The 17,044-nt window shown below is 43.1% G+C and overlaps 1 protein-coding gene across 2 annotated transcripts in view; it reads left to right on the top strand.

The window, feature by feature from the left end:
* CWC25 (CWC25 spliceosome associated protein homolog) overlaps positions 1-16,129 on the top strand; it is a 30,658-nt gene extending 14,529 nt beyond the window's left edge. Inside the window, exons 6-11 of one of the 2 annotated variants that reach the window (XM_060134564.1) lie at positions 306-369; positions 992-1,203; positions 1,579-1,677; positions 13,691-13,795; positions 14,339-14,500; positions 14,984-16,129. In XM_060134564.1, the coding sequence (XP_059990547.1) occupies positions 306-369; positions 992-1,203; positions 1,579-1,677; positions 13,691-13,795; positions 14,339-14,500; positions 14,984-15,098 (757 nt within the window). In that variant the 3' untranslated portion in view covers positions 15,099-16,129. The remainder of the gene's footprint in view (positions 1-305; positions 370-991; positions 1,204-1,578; positions 1,678-13,690; positions 13,796-14,338; positions 14,501-14,983) is intronic. The other variant, XM_060134565.1, reaches the window with a different exon arrangement.
* The last annotated feature ends 915 nt before the right edge of the window (positions 16,130-17,044 follow it).

Here is a 17,044-nt window from a genome sequence, read left to right as displayed (position 1 = left end):
CTCCGTTGCGGGAGCCGCCAATGCTGTCTCTGCTGACTCACTCGTAGTCCCTAGAATAGCAGCACGAGGTGAGAGGAGAATGTGCTCGGGCGCTGGGGCTGAAAAGCAAGGCCCACGGTTTTTCTCAGTAAAAACATGACTGTGCTGATGCATCTTCCCGCAAAGCTAGAGAAACACACTCCCATGTGAGAGCCGGGAGGTGGGAGAGGTCACGTTTGAAACAGGAAGCACGTCTCAGCACAAGAGCTGTAAACTGGACCTTTAGGCATTTTCTTTTTCAATGAATATGTGTTTTAATCTCTTAGATCTCAAAAGAAGATGGCAAATTCTTCCCCTGTTTTGTCCAAAGTCCCTGGATATGGCTTACAGGTAAGGATATGGGCTTCTCAAAGGGAGTGACTGTGGGACTGGAACGTGCCAACCTGGGTACCTTTTTGGACACAGAGCATATTTAGCAGCCAATCAGACGTGCGGAAAGAAGGGAGTTTGGGCAGCACAGACTGGAGAACAGGCCCATTCCTTATCCCTGAGCCTCTGACTATGGCTGAGGGCCCTCTGAGCAGAGAGGCTAAACTACCAGTGGGCATTTAGGCATTCCGTCCATCCCTCTGCATATAACTTACATGAAATGCGTACATGTTAAGGGTTGATGACTTTTTGATTAATGTACATCCCTCTGGATTCCTTTTTTCCCCTGAGTATGTTTAACCTGAGGTCCTGTCCTCCGTATTCTGCCTCCTGCTCCTCCTTCGGCTGTAGCAAAGAGCCAAGCCAATTTAGGTGGTTGGGTGATACATCCTTTTAGGGCGTTCTGAGGATAACTTTCCTCAGTTTATACAGCTCTCAGTGATAACTGTGTGATGGGATCGGTATACCCAGTTGGCTCCTTACAGAACCTCAGTGCTTACTCATTTTCTTGTTTCACTGCATCTTCTCCTGAGCTGCTAGATTTTCCTATGAATAACTTTTCTTCCTTTCCTTGATGATATAGGTCAGGAACTCTGACCATAGCCAGGGACTGCAGGGTCCTCTGACAGCTGAGCAAAAGCGAGTGCGTGGGTTGAAGAATTACTCCAGGTCCAGAAGCTCCTCTCCCTCACCTCCCAGACATGGCAGCAAGAAGAGCACCAGAGAAGCAGGGTCTCGGGACAGGAGGTCTCGATCCCCGGGCAGAAGGTCACGGTCCCCAAGGCCAAGCAAACCGTGAGTATGGGAATTCAGCGGGAAATAACCTGTGTATGTGGGGGCCTGGTTACAGCTGGTATTTGCTTTTAGCGATGTCTGTTCATCAACTCTTCCAAAGTCTTTGCTTTGTTATTATCTTTACTTTTTTTTTTTAATGTAAAGCTCAGACCCCTAGAACTACATATTTATATATGTGGAATCTCTAGAGTGAGATTAATATCAAATCTTATGTATCCTTATGCCTTTGTTTTTCTTCCACTTCTTCCCTCTATTTCCTTCAATTTGGATTATAGTTCTAAAACTGTTAGCTTTTCTTCCATCATTTGAGGGACATGATACAAGCCACTGTATTGAAGGAGCTCTTCTTCTCTCTGCCCTCTGTGTCTGTTACAGGCACAACTCTAAGGTAAATAGGAGAGACAGAGGCCGAAGTAAGAGCCTATCACCTAAAAAAGACATCTACCAAAGGCGGCATGGTCATGGGTACACCAGGTGAGTCAAGAGCCCAGTAGGTTAACTTCAGACTTTCAGGCCTGAGTCTTGGAATGGCTCAGACCAGGGCAAGTGGATAATCTATATCACCTTTTTTGCCCACCCCTCTTCTATTCATCTTGGTCAACTTTTAACCATCTGCCCTGCCCCCAACCCCATGCGAGTCACATTGAAAGGACAAAGTAAATAGTTTTTTTTTTGTTTTTTTTTTTTGCGGTACGCGGGCCTCTCACTGTTGTGGCCTCTCCCGTTGCGGAGCACAGGCTCTGGACGCGCAGGCTCAGCAGCCATGGCTCACGGGCCCAGCCGCTCCGCGGCATGTGGGATCCTCCCAGACCGGGGCACGAACCCGTGCATCGGCAGGCGGACCCTCAACCACTGAGCCGCCAGGGAAGCCCCAAAGTAAATAGTTTTGAACTATTGAACTAATGACCAATTCACTAAGTGATTGTCTCTCAACACCTGTAAACATGTTATTCTCACAGAGATTTCTACAGGAAGCTTTTCTTAAGAGTGTGCTCCTTTCTTGAGGCATCAGCTGAAAGGGAAGCAGGAAGGTGGTCTCCTTGAGGGCAGACACCCTAAGATAAACTCTGTGTTTGAGTTGGGTGTGGTGTGGGTCAGACAGAACATGGGTGTGCAGTCATGGGACCTGAGGGGAGTTGGCTGTGCCCATGAAAGGCTGTCCCTAGGGGTCTCGATTGCTCTTAGATTTTAGATGAGGGAATTCCCTCGCTGTCCAGTGGTTACAACTCGGCGCTTTCACTGCCGTGGGCTCCAGTTCAATCCCTGGTCAAGGAATGAAGATCTCATAAAAAAAAAAGTTTAGTTGACTTGGGCAACTTTTGTGTACTTCCTTTAACTGCCTCCCCCAGTTGGCTGCACATTAGAATCACCTGGAAAGCTTAAAGAAAAACCAAAATCCTAATCAATCCCTTGTTGCACCCCAGCCCTATTACATCACAATCTCTGGGGATGGGCCCAGACATCAGTATTTTTAAAGCATCCCAGTAGTTCCAGTGCACAACCAGCACTGAGAACCACTGAGAGTTCCTAACAACCTCTTTTATTCAGTATGCTGTTAGAAGAGAGGCAAACCCTAAAGTCCCTTTTAACTTTTAATTGCCTGATTCCCTAAGTTTAAGGTTTCATTTTCACTGGCAACTTTCCAAAATACCCATGTACCTATTTCCCTGCCTTCCCAGAGAGGGAGGGTATATTATGCATAATTTAATCTTCTATTGGTGACACTGGGTCAGTTCTTCTGCTGTGCTGTCATTCATGCTGTTCTTAGGGATGGATGCTCATGAGTGTATTTTTTTTGATGTATTTTAAGGCTCTTGGTCAGCGCAAGGTCTGCTTTTTCAGATCCCGCTTTGTTTTTCTGTCTCTTTTGCCATCTGCCATCACTTAAATTTGTCTCACTTTGTCAGCCTTTCTTATCGCCCTTAGAATCTTTGTTGAATTTTGTGATTTAAAATGAGTTAGAATAAACAACAAGGTCCTACTGTATAGGACCAATAGACCAATACTTCAATAAAGTTTTTTTTAAAATAAATTTATTTATTATTTTTGGCTACGTTGAGTCTTCGATGCTGTGTGCGGGCTTTCTCTAGTTGCAGCTAGTAGGGGCTACTCTTCGTTGCGGTGTGCGGACTTCTCATTGCGGTGGCTTCTCTTGTTGCGGAGCACGGGCTTTAGGCATGTGGGCTTCAGTAGTTGTGGCACTTGGGCTCGGTAGTTGTGGCTCACGGGCTCCAGAGCTCAGGCTCAGTAGTTGTGGCACATGGGCTTAGTTGCTCCGCGGCATGTGGGATCTTCCCGGACCAAGGCTTGAACCTATGTCCCCTACATTGGCAGGCAGATTCCTAACCACCGTGCCACCAGGGAAGTCCCAGTAAAATTTTAATAAATACATAAAGTGAGTTAGAGCCCTCAAGACTTGTCTTCCAGGAATGGAAACACAGAAACTTGAAAGCATGGATTCTACGATATCTCTTTGTTTTGGTTTGGTGTTCCAGGGAGTTGAACACCAAAGATGTAACCAAGATGGTGCTGAATTAAGACAAAAGAAAAGTTATGGCTGTAAAACCTTTCTTAGCACTAGTTCCACTGTTTCTCAGATTGAGAGTCACTGGATATTTCCTCAAGGGCCTGAGAGTTCTGTAAGGATTTAAAATTTTTTGAGTTATCTTTTGTATGTATGTTTTGTTTTAATCAGTGATCTAAAACAACTTTTTTGTCAGCTGAAGGATGAAGCTTTTCTTTAGCAGTGAGGCTCTCAATTTAAAGCGATTTTTACAGACTAAGACTTTTTTTTTTCTCTTAAGTTTTTTTTGGGGGACTGAGGGATTCCACATTATTTTTCCATTGCTTTCAGTGCTTCCTAAATTTCTTACAGTCAACACAGCACTTTTAAAAAAAAATTATTCAAGTATAGTTGATTTGCAATGTTGTATTAATTTCTGCTGTACAGCAAAGTGATTCAGTTACACACACACACACACACACACACACACACACATATGCACATTCTTCTTCATATTCTTTTCCATTATGGTTTATCACAGGATATTGAATACAGTTCCCTGTGTTATACAGTAGGACCTTGTTTATGCATTCTATATGTGATAGATATCATGATATCACAACACTTTTTTAAAAAAGTTATTTAATTAATTTATTTTTGACTGTGTTGAGTCTTCCATGCTGTGCGTGGGCTTTCTCCAGTTGCAGCGAGAGGGGGCCACTCTTCATTGTGGTGTGCAGGCTTCTCATTATGGTGACCTATCTTGTTGCAGAGCACAGGCTCTAGGTGCGCGGGCTTCAGTAGTTGTGGCATGCAGGCTCAGTAGTGTGGCTCGCAGGCTCCAGAGCACAGGCTCACTAGTTGTGGTACACGAGCTTAGCTGCTCTGTGGCATGCGGAATCTTCCTGGACCAGGGCTCAAACCCACGTCCCCTGCATTGGCAGGCAGATTCTCAGCCACTGCGCCACCAGGGAAGCCCCACAACACTTATAATTTAAAAAAATGTGTATGCTCAAAACAAACTAACAAAGATCACTACTATAAGGTCACACCCCAGAAGTGGCTAAAATTCCTTCTGTTGGGCTTGTAAATTGCCCAGAACAAAGGTGGCAATAGGAAATAGAAAATGGAGTTACTATTCTTGCATTAATTACTATTATTAAGGCACAATTTCTTTAATTGTTTTGATCAAATAATAGACACCATTTTTTTTTTTTTTTTTGCGGTATGCGGGCCTCTCCCGTTGTGGAGCACAGGCTCCGGACACGCAGGCCCAGCGGCCATAGCTCACAGGCCCAGCCGCTCCACGGCATGTGGGATCTTTCCGGACCGGCGCACGAACCCGTGTTCCCTGCATTGGCAGGCGGACTCTCAACCACTGCGCCACGAGGGAAGCCCCAATAGACACCTTTTTTTAAAGTGTAGTTTATTTATAATATTACATCAGTTTCAGGTGTACAACATAGTGATTCAATATTTTTATAGATTATACTCCATTTAAAGTTATTATAAAATATTGGCTATATTCCCTGTGCAGTATAATATATCCTTGTATCATTTATTTTATACATAGTAGTTTGTACCTCTTAGTCCCCTACTCTTACCTTGTTCCTCCTCCATCCCCCTCCCCACTGTTTACCACTAGTTTGTTCTCTACATCTGTGTGTCTGTTTTCTATTTTGTTATAGTCATTCATTTGTATCATTTTTTAGATTCCACATATAAGTAATAACATACAGTCTTTCTCTGTCTGAGTTATTTTACTAAGGATAATGTCCTCCAAGTCCATCCATGTTGTTGCAAATGGCAAAATTTTCATTCTTCTTTATGGCTGAGTAATATTCCATTATATACCACATCTTCTTTATCCAGTCTTCTGTTGATGGACACTTAGGTTGCTTCATATCTTGGCTATTATAAATAATGCTGCTATGAACATTGGGGTACATGTATCTCTTCAAATTAGTGTTTTTATTTTCTCTGGATATATACTCAAGAGTGGAATTGCTGGGAATTCCCTGGCAGTCCAGTGGTTAGGACTCTGTGCTTCCACTGCAGGGGGCACGGGTTCGATCCCTGGTCAGGGAACAAAGATCTTGCATGGCATGGCAGAAAAAAAGAGTGGAATTGCTGGTTCATATGGTAGTTCTATGTTTACTTTTTTGAAGAACCTCCATACTGCTTTCCATAGTGGCTGCACTAATCTACATTCCCACCAGCAGGGTAAGTAGGGTTCCCTTTTCTCCACATCCTCACTGACCTTTGTTATTTGTGGTCTTTTTGACACCAGCCATTCTTCAGGTGTGAGGTGATATCTCATTGTGGTTTTGGTTTCATTTCCCTGATGATTAGCAGTGTTGAGCATCTTTTCATGTACATGTTGACTATAAGAAGACTAGCCAACATGCACAAGAAGATATAGAAGACTATATCTTCTTTGGAAAAATGTCTATTCAGGTCTCTTGCTCATTTTTTAATTGGGTTGTTTGTTCTGATATTGAGTTGTTTGAGCTGCTTATGTAATTTGGATATTAACTCTTTGTCAGTCATATCATTTGCAAATATATTTTTCCCATTCAGTAGGTTTTTTTAAAAATCAGTTGTATTTCTTTTTTTTTTTAAGTTAATTAATTAATTTATTTTTGGTTGCATTGGGTCTCCATAGCTGCGCACGGGCTTTCTCTAGTTGCGGCGAGCGGGGGCTACTCTCCATTGCGGTGTGCAGGCTTCTCACTGCAGTGGCTTCTCTTGCTGCGGAGCATGGGCTCTAGGCGTGTGGGCTCAGTACTTGTGGCATGCGGGCTCAGTAGTTGTGGCTTATGGGCTCTAGAGCGGAGGCTCAGTAGTTGTGGCACACGGGCTTAGATGCTGTGTGGCATGTGGGATCTTCCTGGACCAGGGTTCAAACCCATGTCCCCTGCATTGGCAGGTGGATTCTTAACCATTGCGCTACCAGGGAAGTCTCGTTTTTTTTGTTTTGTTGATAGTTTCCTTTGCTGTGCAAAAGCTTTCAAGTTTAATCAGGTCCCATTTGTTTATTTTGGCTTTTGTTTCCTTTGTCTGAGGAGACAAATCTAAAAAAGTAATTGCTGTGACTTATGTCAAAGAATGTTCTGCCTATGTTTCTTTTTTTATGTATTATTTTTAAAAATATCTTTATTGGATTATAATTGCTTTACAATGTTGTGTTAGTTTCTGTTGTACAACAAAGTGAATCAGCTGTAAGAGTACACATATTCCCATATCCCCTCCCTCTTGAGGCTTCCTCCCATCCTCCCTATCCCACCCCTCTAGGTCACCACAAAGCATCGAACTGATCTCCCTGTGCTGTGGAGCAGCTTCCCACTAGTCATCCATTTTACATTTGGTAGTGTATGTATGTCAGTGCTACTCTCTCACTTTGTCCCAGTTTCCCCTTCCCGCTCTGTGTCCTCAAGTCTGTTCTCTACATCTGCGTCTTTACTCCTGCCCTGCCACTAGGTTCATCAGTACCGGTTTTTTAGATTCCATATATGTGCGTTAGCATACAGTATTTGTTTTTCTCTTTCTGACTTACTTCACTTTGTATGGTAGACTCTGGGTCCATCCACCTCATTACAAATAACTCAATTTCATTCCTTTTTATGGCTGAGTAATATTCCATTGTATATAAATGCCACACCTTCTTTATCCATTCATCTGTCGATGGATGTTTAGGTTGCTTCCATGTCTTGGCAATTGTAAATAGAGCTGCAATGAACATTGTGGTACATGACTCTTTTTGAATTATGGTTTTCTCAGGGTATTTGCCCAGGAGTGGGATTGCTGGGTCATATGGTAGTTCTATTTTTAGTTTTTTATAAAACCTCCATACTGTTCTCCACAGTGGCTGTATCCATTTACATTCCCACCAACAGTGCAGGAGGGTTCCCTTTTCTCCACCCCCTCTTCAGCATTTATTGTTTGTAGATTTTTTGATGATGGCCATTCTGACTGGTGTGAGGTGATACCTCATTGTGGTTTTTTTTTTTTTTTTTTTGCCATACGCAGTCCTCTCACTGTAGTGGCCTCTCCCATTGCGGAGCACAGGCTCCGGATGCGCAGGCTCAGTGGCCATGGCTCATGGGCCCAGCCACTTCGCAGCATGTGGGATCTTCCGAGACCAGGGATCGAACCCATGTCCCCTGCATTGGCAGGCAGATTCTTATCCACTGCGCCACCAGGGAAGCCCCTGTTGGAAGGTTTTTAATCACAGTCTCAATTTCAGTGCTTGTGATTGGTCTGTTCATGTTTTCTGTTTCTTCCTGGTTCAGTCTTGGAAGGTTGTACTTTTCTAAGAATTTGTCCATTTCTTCCAGGATGTCCATTTTATTGGCATATAATTGCTTGTAGTAGTCTTTCATGATCCTTTGTATTTCTGCCGTGTCATTTGTTATTTTTCATTTCTAATTCTGTTGATTTGAGTCTTCTCCCTATTTTTCCTGATGAGTCTGGCTAATGGTTTATCAATTTTGTTTATCTTCTCAAAGAACCAGCTTTTAGTTTTATTGATCTTTGCTATTGTTTCCCTCATTTCATTTTCATTTATTTCTTATCTGATCTTTATGATTTTTTTCCTTCTGCTAACTTCGGAGGTTTTTTGTTCTTCTTTCTCTAATTGCTTTAGTTGTAAGCTTAGGTTGTTTATTTGAGATGTTTCTTGTTTCTTGAGGTAGGATTGTATTGCTATAAACTTCCCTCTTAGAACTGCTTTTGCTGCAGCCCATAGGCTTTGGGTTGTTTTGTTTTCATTGTCATTTGTTTGTAGGTATTTTTTGATTTCCTCTTTGATTTCTTCAGTGATCTCTTGGTTGCTTAGTAGCATATTGTTTAATCTCCATGTGTTTGTATTTTTTACAGGTTTTTTTCCTGTAATTGATAGCTAGTCTCATAGCATTGTGGTCGGAAAAGATGCTTGATACGATTTCAGTTTTCTTAAATTTACCGAGGCTTGATTTGTGACCCAAGATGTGATCTGTCCTGGAGAATGTTATGTGTGCCCTTGAGAAGAAAGTGTATTCTGTTGTTTTTGGATGGAATGTCCTATAAATATCAATTAAGTCCATCTGGTCTATTGTGTCATTTAAAGCTTGTGTTTCCTTATTTATTTTCTGTTTGGATTATCTGTCCTTTGGTGTAAGTGGGGTGTTAAAGTCACCTACTATTATTGTGTTGCTGTTGAGTTCCCCTTTTATGGCTGTTAGCATTTGCCTTATTTATTGATGTGCTCCTATGTTGGGTTCATAGATATTTACAATTGTTATATCTTCTTTTTGGAGTAATCCCTTGATGATTATATAGTGTCCTTCCTTGTCTCTTGTAATAGTCTTTATTTTAAAGTCTATTTTGTCTTATATGAGTATTGCTACTCCAGCTTTCTTTTGATTTCCATTTGCATGCAATATCTTTCTCCATCCCCTCACTTTCGGTCTGTATGTGTCCCTAGGTCTGAAGTGGGTCTCTTGTAGACAGCATATATATGGGTCTTGTTTTTGTATCCATTCAGCCTGTCTATGTCTTTTGGTTGGAGCATTTAATCCATTTACATTTAAGCCAGTTATCGATATGTATGTTCCTATTACCATTTTCTTAACTGTTTGGGTTTGTTATTGTAGGTCTTTTCCTTCTCTTGTGTTTCCTGCCTAGAGAAGTTCCTTTAGCATTTGTTGTAAAGCTGGTTTGGTGGTGCTGAATTCTCTCAACTCTTGCTTCTCTGTAAAGCTTTTGATTTCTCCGTCAAATCTGAATGAGATCCTTGCTGGGTAGAGTAATCTTGGTTGTGGGTTTTGCCCTTTCATCACTTTAAATATATCTTGCCACTCCCTTCTGGCCTGTAGAGTTTCTGCTGAAAGATCAGCTGTTAACCTTATGGGGATTCCCTTGTATGTTATTTGTTGCTTTTCCCTTGCTGCTTTTAATATTTTTTCTTTGTGCTTTTAGTTTTTGTTAGTTTGATTAATCTGTGTCTTGGCGTGTTTCTCCTTGGCTTTAATCTTTGTGGGACTCTGTGCTTCCTGGACTTGATTGGCTATTTCCTTTCCCATGTTGGGGAAGTTTTTAACCATAATCTCTTAAAATATTTTCTCAGACCCTTTCTTTTTTTCTTCTTTTTCTGGGATGCTTATAATTCGAATGTTGGTGCACTTAATGTTGTCCCAGAGGTCTCTGAGACTGGCCTCCATTCTTTTCATTATTTCTTTATTCTGCTGTGCAGCAGTTATTTCCACCATTCTGTCTTCCAGCTCACATATCCGTTCTTCTGCCTCAGTTATTTTGCTATTGATTCCTTCTGCAGTATTTTTAATTTCAGTTATTGTGTTGTTCATGACTGTTTGTTTGCTCTTTAGTTCTTTTAGGTCCTTGTTAAAGGTTTCTTGTATTTTCTCCATTCTATTTCCAAGATTTTGGATCATCTCTACTATCATTACTCTGAATTCTTTTTCAGGTAGTTTGCCTATTTCCCCCTCATTTATTTGATCCTGTGGGTTTTTATCTTGCTTCTTTGTCTGTACGATATTTCTCTGTCTTCTCATTTTGTCCAATTTACAGTATTTGATGTCTCCTTTCCCTAGGGTGCAGGGTTGTAGTTCCTCTTGCTCCTGTTCTCTGCCCCCGGTTGTGGGGTTGGTCCAGTGTCTTGTGTAGGCCTCCTAATGGGAGGGCCTGGTGCCTGCGTTCTGGTGGGTGGAGCTGAGTCTTTTCCCTCTGCTGCGTAGGGCCGTGTCAGGTGGTGTGTTTTGGGGTGTCTGTGAGCTTAGTATGACTTTAGGTAGTCTCTGTGCTAATGGGTGGGTTTTTGTTCCTGTCTTGTTTGTTGTTTGGTGTGATGCATCCAGCACTGGGAGCAGCTGGTAGTTGGGTGGAGCCAGGTCTTGGATTCATATAGAGGCCTCCGTGAGAGCTCTCGGGAGCTCTCAGCGATTAATCTCCCCTGGGGCCAGGAATTCTCTACTGGTCCAGCATCCTGGACTTGGTGCTCCCACTCCAGAATCCCAGGCCCGACTTGTGGTTGAAGGACCAAGACCCCGCAAGTCGCTCATCCCAGCAATAAAGGGGATTAAAAAATAGACTAACAAAACCCCAGACAAATGGTAAACAGTAAAATCAAACAAACAGAAACAAGGAAACACACACAGACACAAAAGAAACCAGAACAGAACTAAATAAATCAAATAGCAAGGTAACAACCAGACAAACAAAAGAACCCAAGAACGAAATCAAACAATTAAGAAGAAATCTGACAGAAGCCCCGAAACAAAACCAAAGCAGATCACCAACCGAAGAACGAAGCAAAGAAACGAAACAAATCGACAAACAGTGATATAAAAAAAGAAGAGAGAGAAAGGGGAAAGAAGACAGAACAAAGAAAAGCAGCGTAGAAACAGAAATATAAAACAATAAAATAGAAAATACATTAAAGAAAAAGACAAAACCCTGGAGAAATGGTAAAAACAAAATCAAACAAAAGCAGAAACTCTCATGTAAAAGAAACAAAAACAGAGCCCAATAAAACAAAAAGCAGGAGAACCAGACAAAGAGAAGAACTCAAAAATGAAATCAAACAATTAGGATTAAAACTAGCAAAAACACGTGATCTAAAAACAAAACCAAAGCAGTGTGCCAGCTGAGGAGTAAAGCAAGGAAACAGAACAAACCGATAAAAGCGATTAAAAGTAATAATGAAAGAAAATAAAAAGGGAAAAAACACAGGACGACAGAAAAGCAAAGTAGAAATGAAAAGATTCAAAAAAGAAAAAGAAAATGAGGAAGGAAAAAATAAGGGGAAAGAACACAGAACAGCAGAAGAGCAAAGTAAAAATAAAATTGGATAAAAAATAAACAATAAAAATATGTAATAAAACATGGAGATCCCAAAAGACTGAAAAAAAACTAAAGCAACAACAAACAAAAAAAGAAAAGAAAAAGAAACCAAAAAAAAAGCTAGAACCAACAACAGAATGAATCAAAACATAATAAAATTAATAGTAATAATTATGTTTCCCTGGGGTCTCTGCTGTAAGTGTCCTTGCACATGTCATGAGCCACAGCCCACCTCTGCCTCCCCAAGAGGCTCCTCTGCCTCTGGGCTGGTCTCTGGACCTGCTGTGGGCCCTGTGAGCACCACTCAGACTCTGATCTGGCCCAGTTCCTGTGTGTGCTTGCCCCCAAAGTCCATAGCTGCCAGAGCTAGACCGTTTTCATTTATGGGAAACACTCATTGTCTACTCAGATATTCCATAGATGCAGGGTCTACCTAGCTGATCCTGGGGATTTAATCTGCAGCTTGTATGCTGATGGAAAGATTTTCAATCTTCTTCCTTAGTTACCCTGTCCCTGGGGTTCAGCTTTGGTTTTATCCCCACCTCTGTGTGTGGTCCACCCACAGGAGTCTGGTCCTGAGGCTGCCTTGGAGCTCTTGGGTCTGCCCCTGTGAGGATGGGGTACAGAGGTGGTCTGACTGCTTGGATCGCAGGAGCCCGGACCGTGCCAAATGCGCAGGGAAGCCGGCGGCCACGAGCGCAAGAGATATGGCCCTAGTGAGGGCCTTTTCTGGCGCCCAGCATAAGGCACGTGAAGGCCAGCCCCGGCCGGGGTTTTTCTGGCATCCGGCAGTAGGCGTGTGAGGGCCAGCCCTGAGCGGGCTTCTTTTATTGTCGTTGGCAGGCGCCGGCCGTGTTGGGAGAGAGAGGTTACAGTAGTGGCTCCTCCCCATGCATGTGACTCAGCAGTAGCGCCTGCTTTCATGGCAGTCCAGTCTTCCTGCATAGGCATTTCCTGCTGCAGATTTCCTCCCTCTCGTCCCCTCAGTTCATCTTCCCACATCCAGCAGCGGTTCTCACTCTGGGCCCATTCTCCAATCCCCATGCACCAGCTCCCAGCCCCCTTGCACACCTGTGAACACACGTCCCAGTCTGGGGCACGCAGGCCCGTGGTATGGACCATCTGTGTATTTCTCACTCTGTCCCGTCTGCCACAGATTGGCCACTTCACCCTCTTCCAACAGCCTCAAATGCTTCCCTTCTGTCCCAATCGATTTTCCCGTCGGAGAGGGGGTTTCCCCGAATTCAGGACTATCTCCTCTGCTTCAGCTCCCCCTCCCCAGAGTGCAGGTCTCCATCCGCTTCCTCTCCTCCTCCTTCTCCCTTCTTTTTTTTCCATCCTGCCCAGTTATGCAGGGATCTTTATAGTCCTTTCTGGCGTCCAAGGTCTTCTGCTAGTTTTCAGCCAGTGTTCTGTGAGAATTGTTGTATTTATAGATGTATTCCTCATGTATCCGTGGAGAGAGATGAACTCCACGTCCATAAAACTAGGAGTTTTATGGTTTCCTGTCTTACATTTAGGTCTTTAATCCATTTTGAGTTTATTTTTGTTATGTGATGTGAGAAAATGTTCTAATTTCATTCTTTTACATGTACCTGTCTGGTGTCATTCTCCTGTGTGGTTCAATTTCTCAGAAACTACTGGAGGGTCTACGTTCTAGAGGGTCTGCTGTAGATGTTTGGGAGAGTAGTCACAGGCTTCCCCGAGTCAGGCATGAGGACCCCAGAATGTCTTAATTGCTCCTTATACAGACCTTAAATTAGTCCCTTTGTTTTCAACCCTGTGCACCACCCTCCAAAGTGCTTGGTTCCTGCAGTCCCTGAACCTTTCCTGGGTTTTGCATTGTGAATATCTTGCTTCTGATCAGTATCAGGCACTTAGGATTCAGTTTCCTCTAATCTGTTAAAGTGGTTACTACTCCTTCATCCACTTCCATCTTCTGACAATTTGTTCACATCTCTTATTTAGTGTTATTTCCTCTTCCATCTTCTTGTGCTTTTATGTATTTTAGTTAGTGGGGTTTTTGAAGGGGAGGCTTTTCATTTCGCTATAGATAACTAAATGTCAAATTTTAGTATCTTAATTTTCTCAAAATTGGGCTCCCACTCCCTTATGGGACTCCGATAATTATTTTTCCTTTTAAAGGGGGATCAGTACATCACACAAATTTGAGAAGCAATGGATTTGGATGTCTGACATTGGTAGTGATCGAGCTGGTTCATCACCTCCTCTTCTTGCTCTTCATTTGCAGTGAGTGCCAGGAAAGACCTACCTATTACTGTCCGAGGCTAAATTGAATTCTTCAGGCATCTTGCTTCTAGCTTAGTCCTAAAGTGGTATACTCATGCACTACGTCCATGAATTTCTAAGCACCTCTAGTGGGTAGGTGGTAGATGTTAACCGTTACATGGATGAGCTTAGTCCCCTGTTTTATAAGTTGTTGAGCAAACAACTGGAATATAATTGCCATAGCCTGAGGCTCCTGATTAGTTCTCAGTTTATTTTTTGTATTTATTATTTCAGAGTAATTACTCCAGAGATTATTGAGTGAGAGTATGGAATCCTTCACTAAAAGTCTTTGAAATTTGAGTGCAACCACCTGAATAAGATATTAGGAAGGAAGGAAACTCATGCTGAGTGTGGCACTGGGCTGGGCATTTCCGAGAGAAGAGAGCCATGGGCTGGAGAACCTGGGGTCCTACTTGGTTTCTCTTCTCCCTGTGGTGTTTCTCTATTTGTTGTTGTTGTTGCTGGGAGAGAAGTAGACCTTAGGGTGATTTTTGTGTTCAACAGAAAGCTCTCATCAGAGGAGCTAGAGCGAAAACGGCAAGAGATGATGGAAAACGCCAAGTGGCGGGAGGAAGAGAGGCTGAACATCCTCAAGAGGCACGCTAAGGACGATGAACGGGAGCAGAGGCTGGAAAAGCTAGACTCCCGGGATGGGAAGTTTATCCAGTGAGTGCATCATTTTCCTGCCTATCAGCTTTTGTGGTGATGGTCCCAAGGAGGCAGTTGGGCAACTGGTTCATTCATTGTGTTCCCAGTGTTTCTGTGTCGGTGCGGAGCTCAGCCCCCAGACACCATTGTTACTACTCCCAGCTTCTGGCCAGACAGTGGGACGTTTTTCATCTGAGGGGAGGAGAAGTGAGTTAGTATTTTCACTGAATCTCCTTGGCCTTCTCCTAAGAATTCATGGCTCAGGAAGCCTTTTTCAAATGAAGCTTGGACTTACTTTCCAAAACAGATTCATTTCCCTTATAAATTTATAAAAAATTGAGTTCCAGATGGAGTCACTCAAAAGTTATCTACATGGGCTTAAGAGAGCTTGTGCTTCTGCAGCTGCTTTATGGCTAGCAACCTGTTTCTTCTTACTCTGCCAGATAGTTGACCAGTTGATAAATGCATGTTACTTAACTTTCACCTGTCTTCTCTTCCCAGCCGCATGAAGCTAGAGAGTGCATCTACCTCCTCTCTGGAAGATCGGGTGAAGCGGAATATCTACTCTCTACAGAGAACCTCAGTAGCTCTGGAGAAGAACTTTATGAAAAGATGAAAGCCATCCCCTCTCTGGCTGGTTTTCCTGAAATTTCCAGGGAGGCTTCTGATCCCTTAAAAATTCTCTTTATAAGAGTTCAAATGGCTTCTTCCACAGATGTCAAACCACCACTGTTCAAAGTGACTCTCCTCCATGGATTCCAAAAACAGCCCACTTCTTTTGAGAACTAGTGTGACTTGCTCTATGGGACCCTCAGTAACTTGCTGGGTGCAGAGCAGGTCTTAACTGTTGTTAAATGGGTGGGCACTGGAACATCAAGGTGTGAGCACTCATCTTGCTCTGGAAGGAGGCTCCCTTATGCCTCTTCCCTCCACCTGTGTGAACAAACCTATTCTGCCACCTCAGAATAGACTGGACCTTTCAGAAACCTCTCTCCCCAGAGTCACCCAGATAGTTTGTGCTTACCAGGGTAAACGAACATTTACTTGATTTAGTAGATAATGTGACAGATGATGTCAGATTAGGGCAGAGCCAAGGGAGTAACAAAGAATCTGGAAGGGAAAACAATGCAAAAAAACCCCTAAATGAACTGTTGAACTATTTGGACTATCTTTCAAACTGTAAAGTATATTGTGTATATGTAGAAATGTGTAATTTTTACATGCTTTAAAAAAAAGTAGTTAGCTTTGTTAGAATATCTTGTTTGGTAAGTGACTTTACTATGTAATAGAACCACATTGTATCTTGTTATCCAGTAACACAGTAAGGCAGGTCAGCTTTTCTTTCCTCTTGGAATCTGGCTGGTTGTGGAGGGGCCTGGGTTTATTGATAGGATCTAGGGTATCTCTCCATTTACACTGCTTACAGTCTCTGATGTGGGCAGTGCAGTGTTGAAGTCAAATGATTTTAGTAGTCAGGACCAAACTACCAGTATGCTCCCTGGCTCTTAAAAGAAAATATAATGGAAGCTGTTTATTTCATGGCTTCCCTTTTATCATGTAGTAATCTTATTACAATTCTAGATTTTCAGGAGTTGTTTGCTATTATTTTTTAGTCAGGTATTAAACAAAACAAAACAAAACAAAAAACCCAGACTCATGGGATCCATCTCCTTGTCTTTACCCCTTTCCCTTCTCTTTTATCAGAAGCCCTCATTTGACCCAGGAAGTCCTAGGCACTCTTGACCCACACATTAGCCGGGCCAGTTCCTTGTTCTGCTAATTCCTAACTCTGCTTAAAATGAATTTGGATTTATATTTTTGAGCACTTATGATGCCAGACACTGTTATGCTTAAAACCCAGTCTTTCCCCAGAGAGAAAGTAACATACACTTGTTATGCATTTAATCACCTTATCCTGCTTCCCTATACTAGGGTTAATTATGTCTTTTATTTTATTAATCGGTAATAAAGGCTACATTTATTTTTGTAACTGTGCAAAAAGCCACCTGTGCTGAGTAACGAATTCCCATACAGAACAATATTGATCCGCAATTTGTGTCCAGTATAAAATGGAGAGCCTTAGTCTGAGAGGAATTATGTAACAAACCGTGGACAGTTTACTCAAAGATTTCATCGAGTGAGCCAGAGAGTAAGATGATTATAATTCTCTACCGAAGGATAGGTGGCTTACGGTGCCGGCCTGTCCCTTAACTGGACCCTTTGGCGGGAGGAGGTCGGCAGCCAGTGGGTGGGAGCGGGACCCATTCATAAAACCCAGGGCTCCCGGCTGGCTCCTCTCATTGGCCCTGGGGGGAGGAGGCGTGTCCTGCGGGTGGAGCGAGCCCCGGGGCCCAGGGGAGTGGGAAGATCCACGCCTGGGTGCAGCGAGGGGGCGTTTCTTTCCTTTCCCGGCAGGACTTTACCCCTCGCTGTGGTCCTCCTCTCTCCCCCGGGGTGGGGATGGTACGTCCCACCCTCCTCGCATTCCCGCCCCTCCGCCCCTCCTCCCCTCCGGAGCAGTGGCGCCGCCGCCATCTTGGCACGTCAGGTTGAGGAAAGAGC

The sequence above is a fragment of the Lagenorhynchus albirostris genome, chromosome 20, assembly GCF_949774975.1.
Source record: "Lagenorhynchus albirostris chromosome 20, mLagAlb1.1, whole genome shotgun sequence".
In the NCBI taxonomy this organism is placed as follows: Eukaryota; Metazoa; Chordata; class Mammalia; order Artiodactyla; family Delphinidae; genus Lagenorhynchus; species Lagenorhynchus albirostris.
Note: the sequence above shows the minus strand (reverse complement) of the source record. Positions and strands in the feature narration are given on the sequence as shown.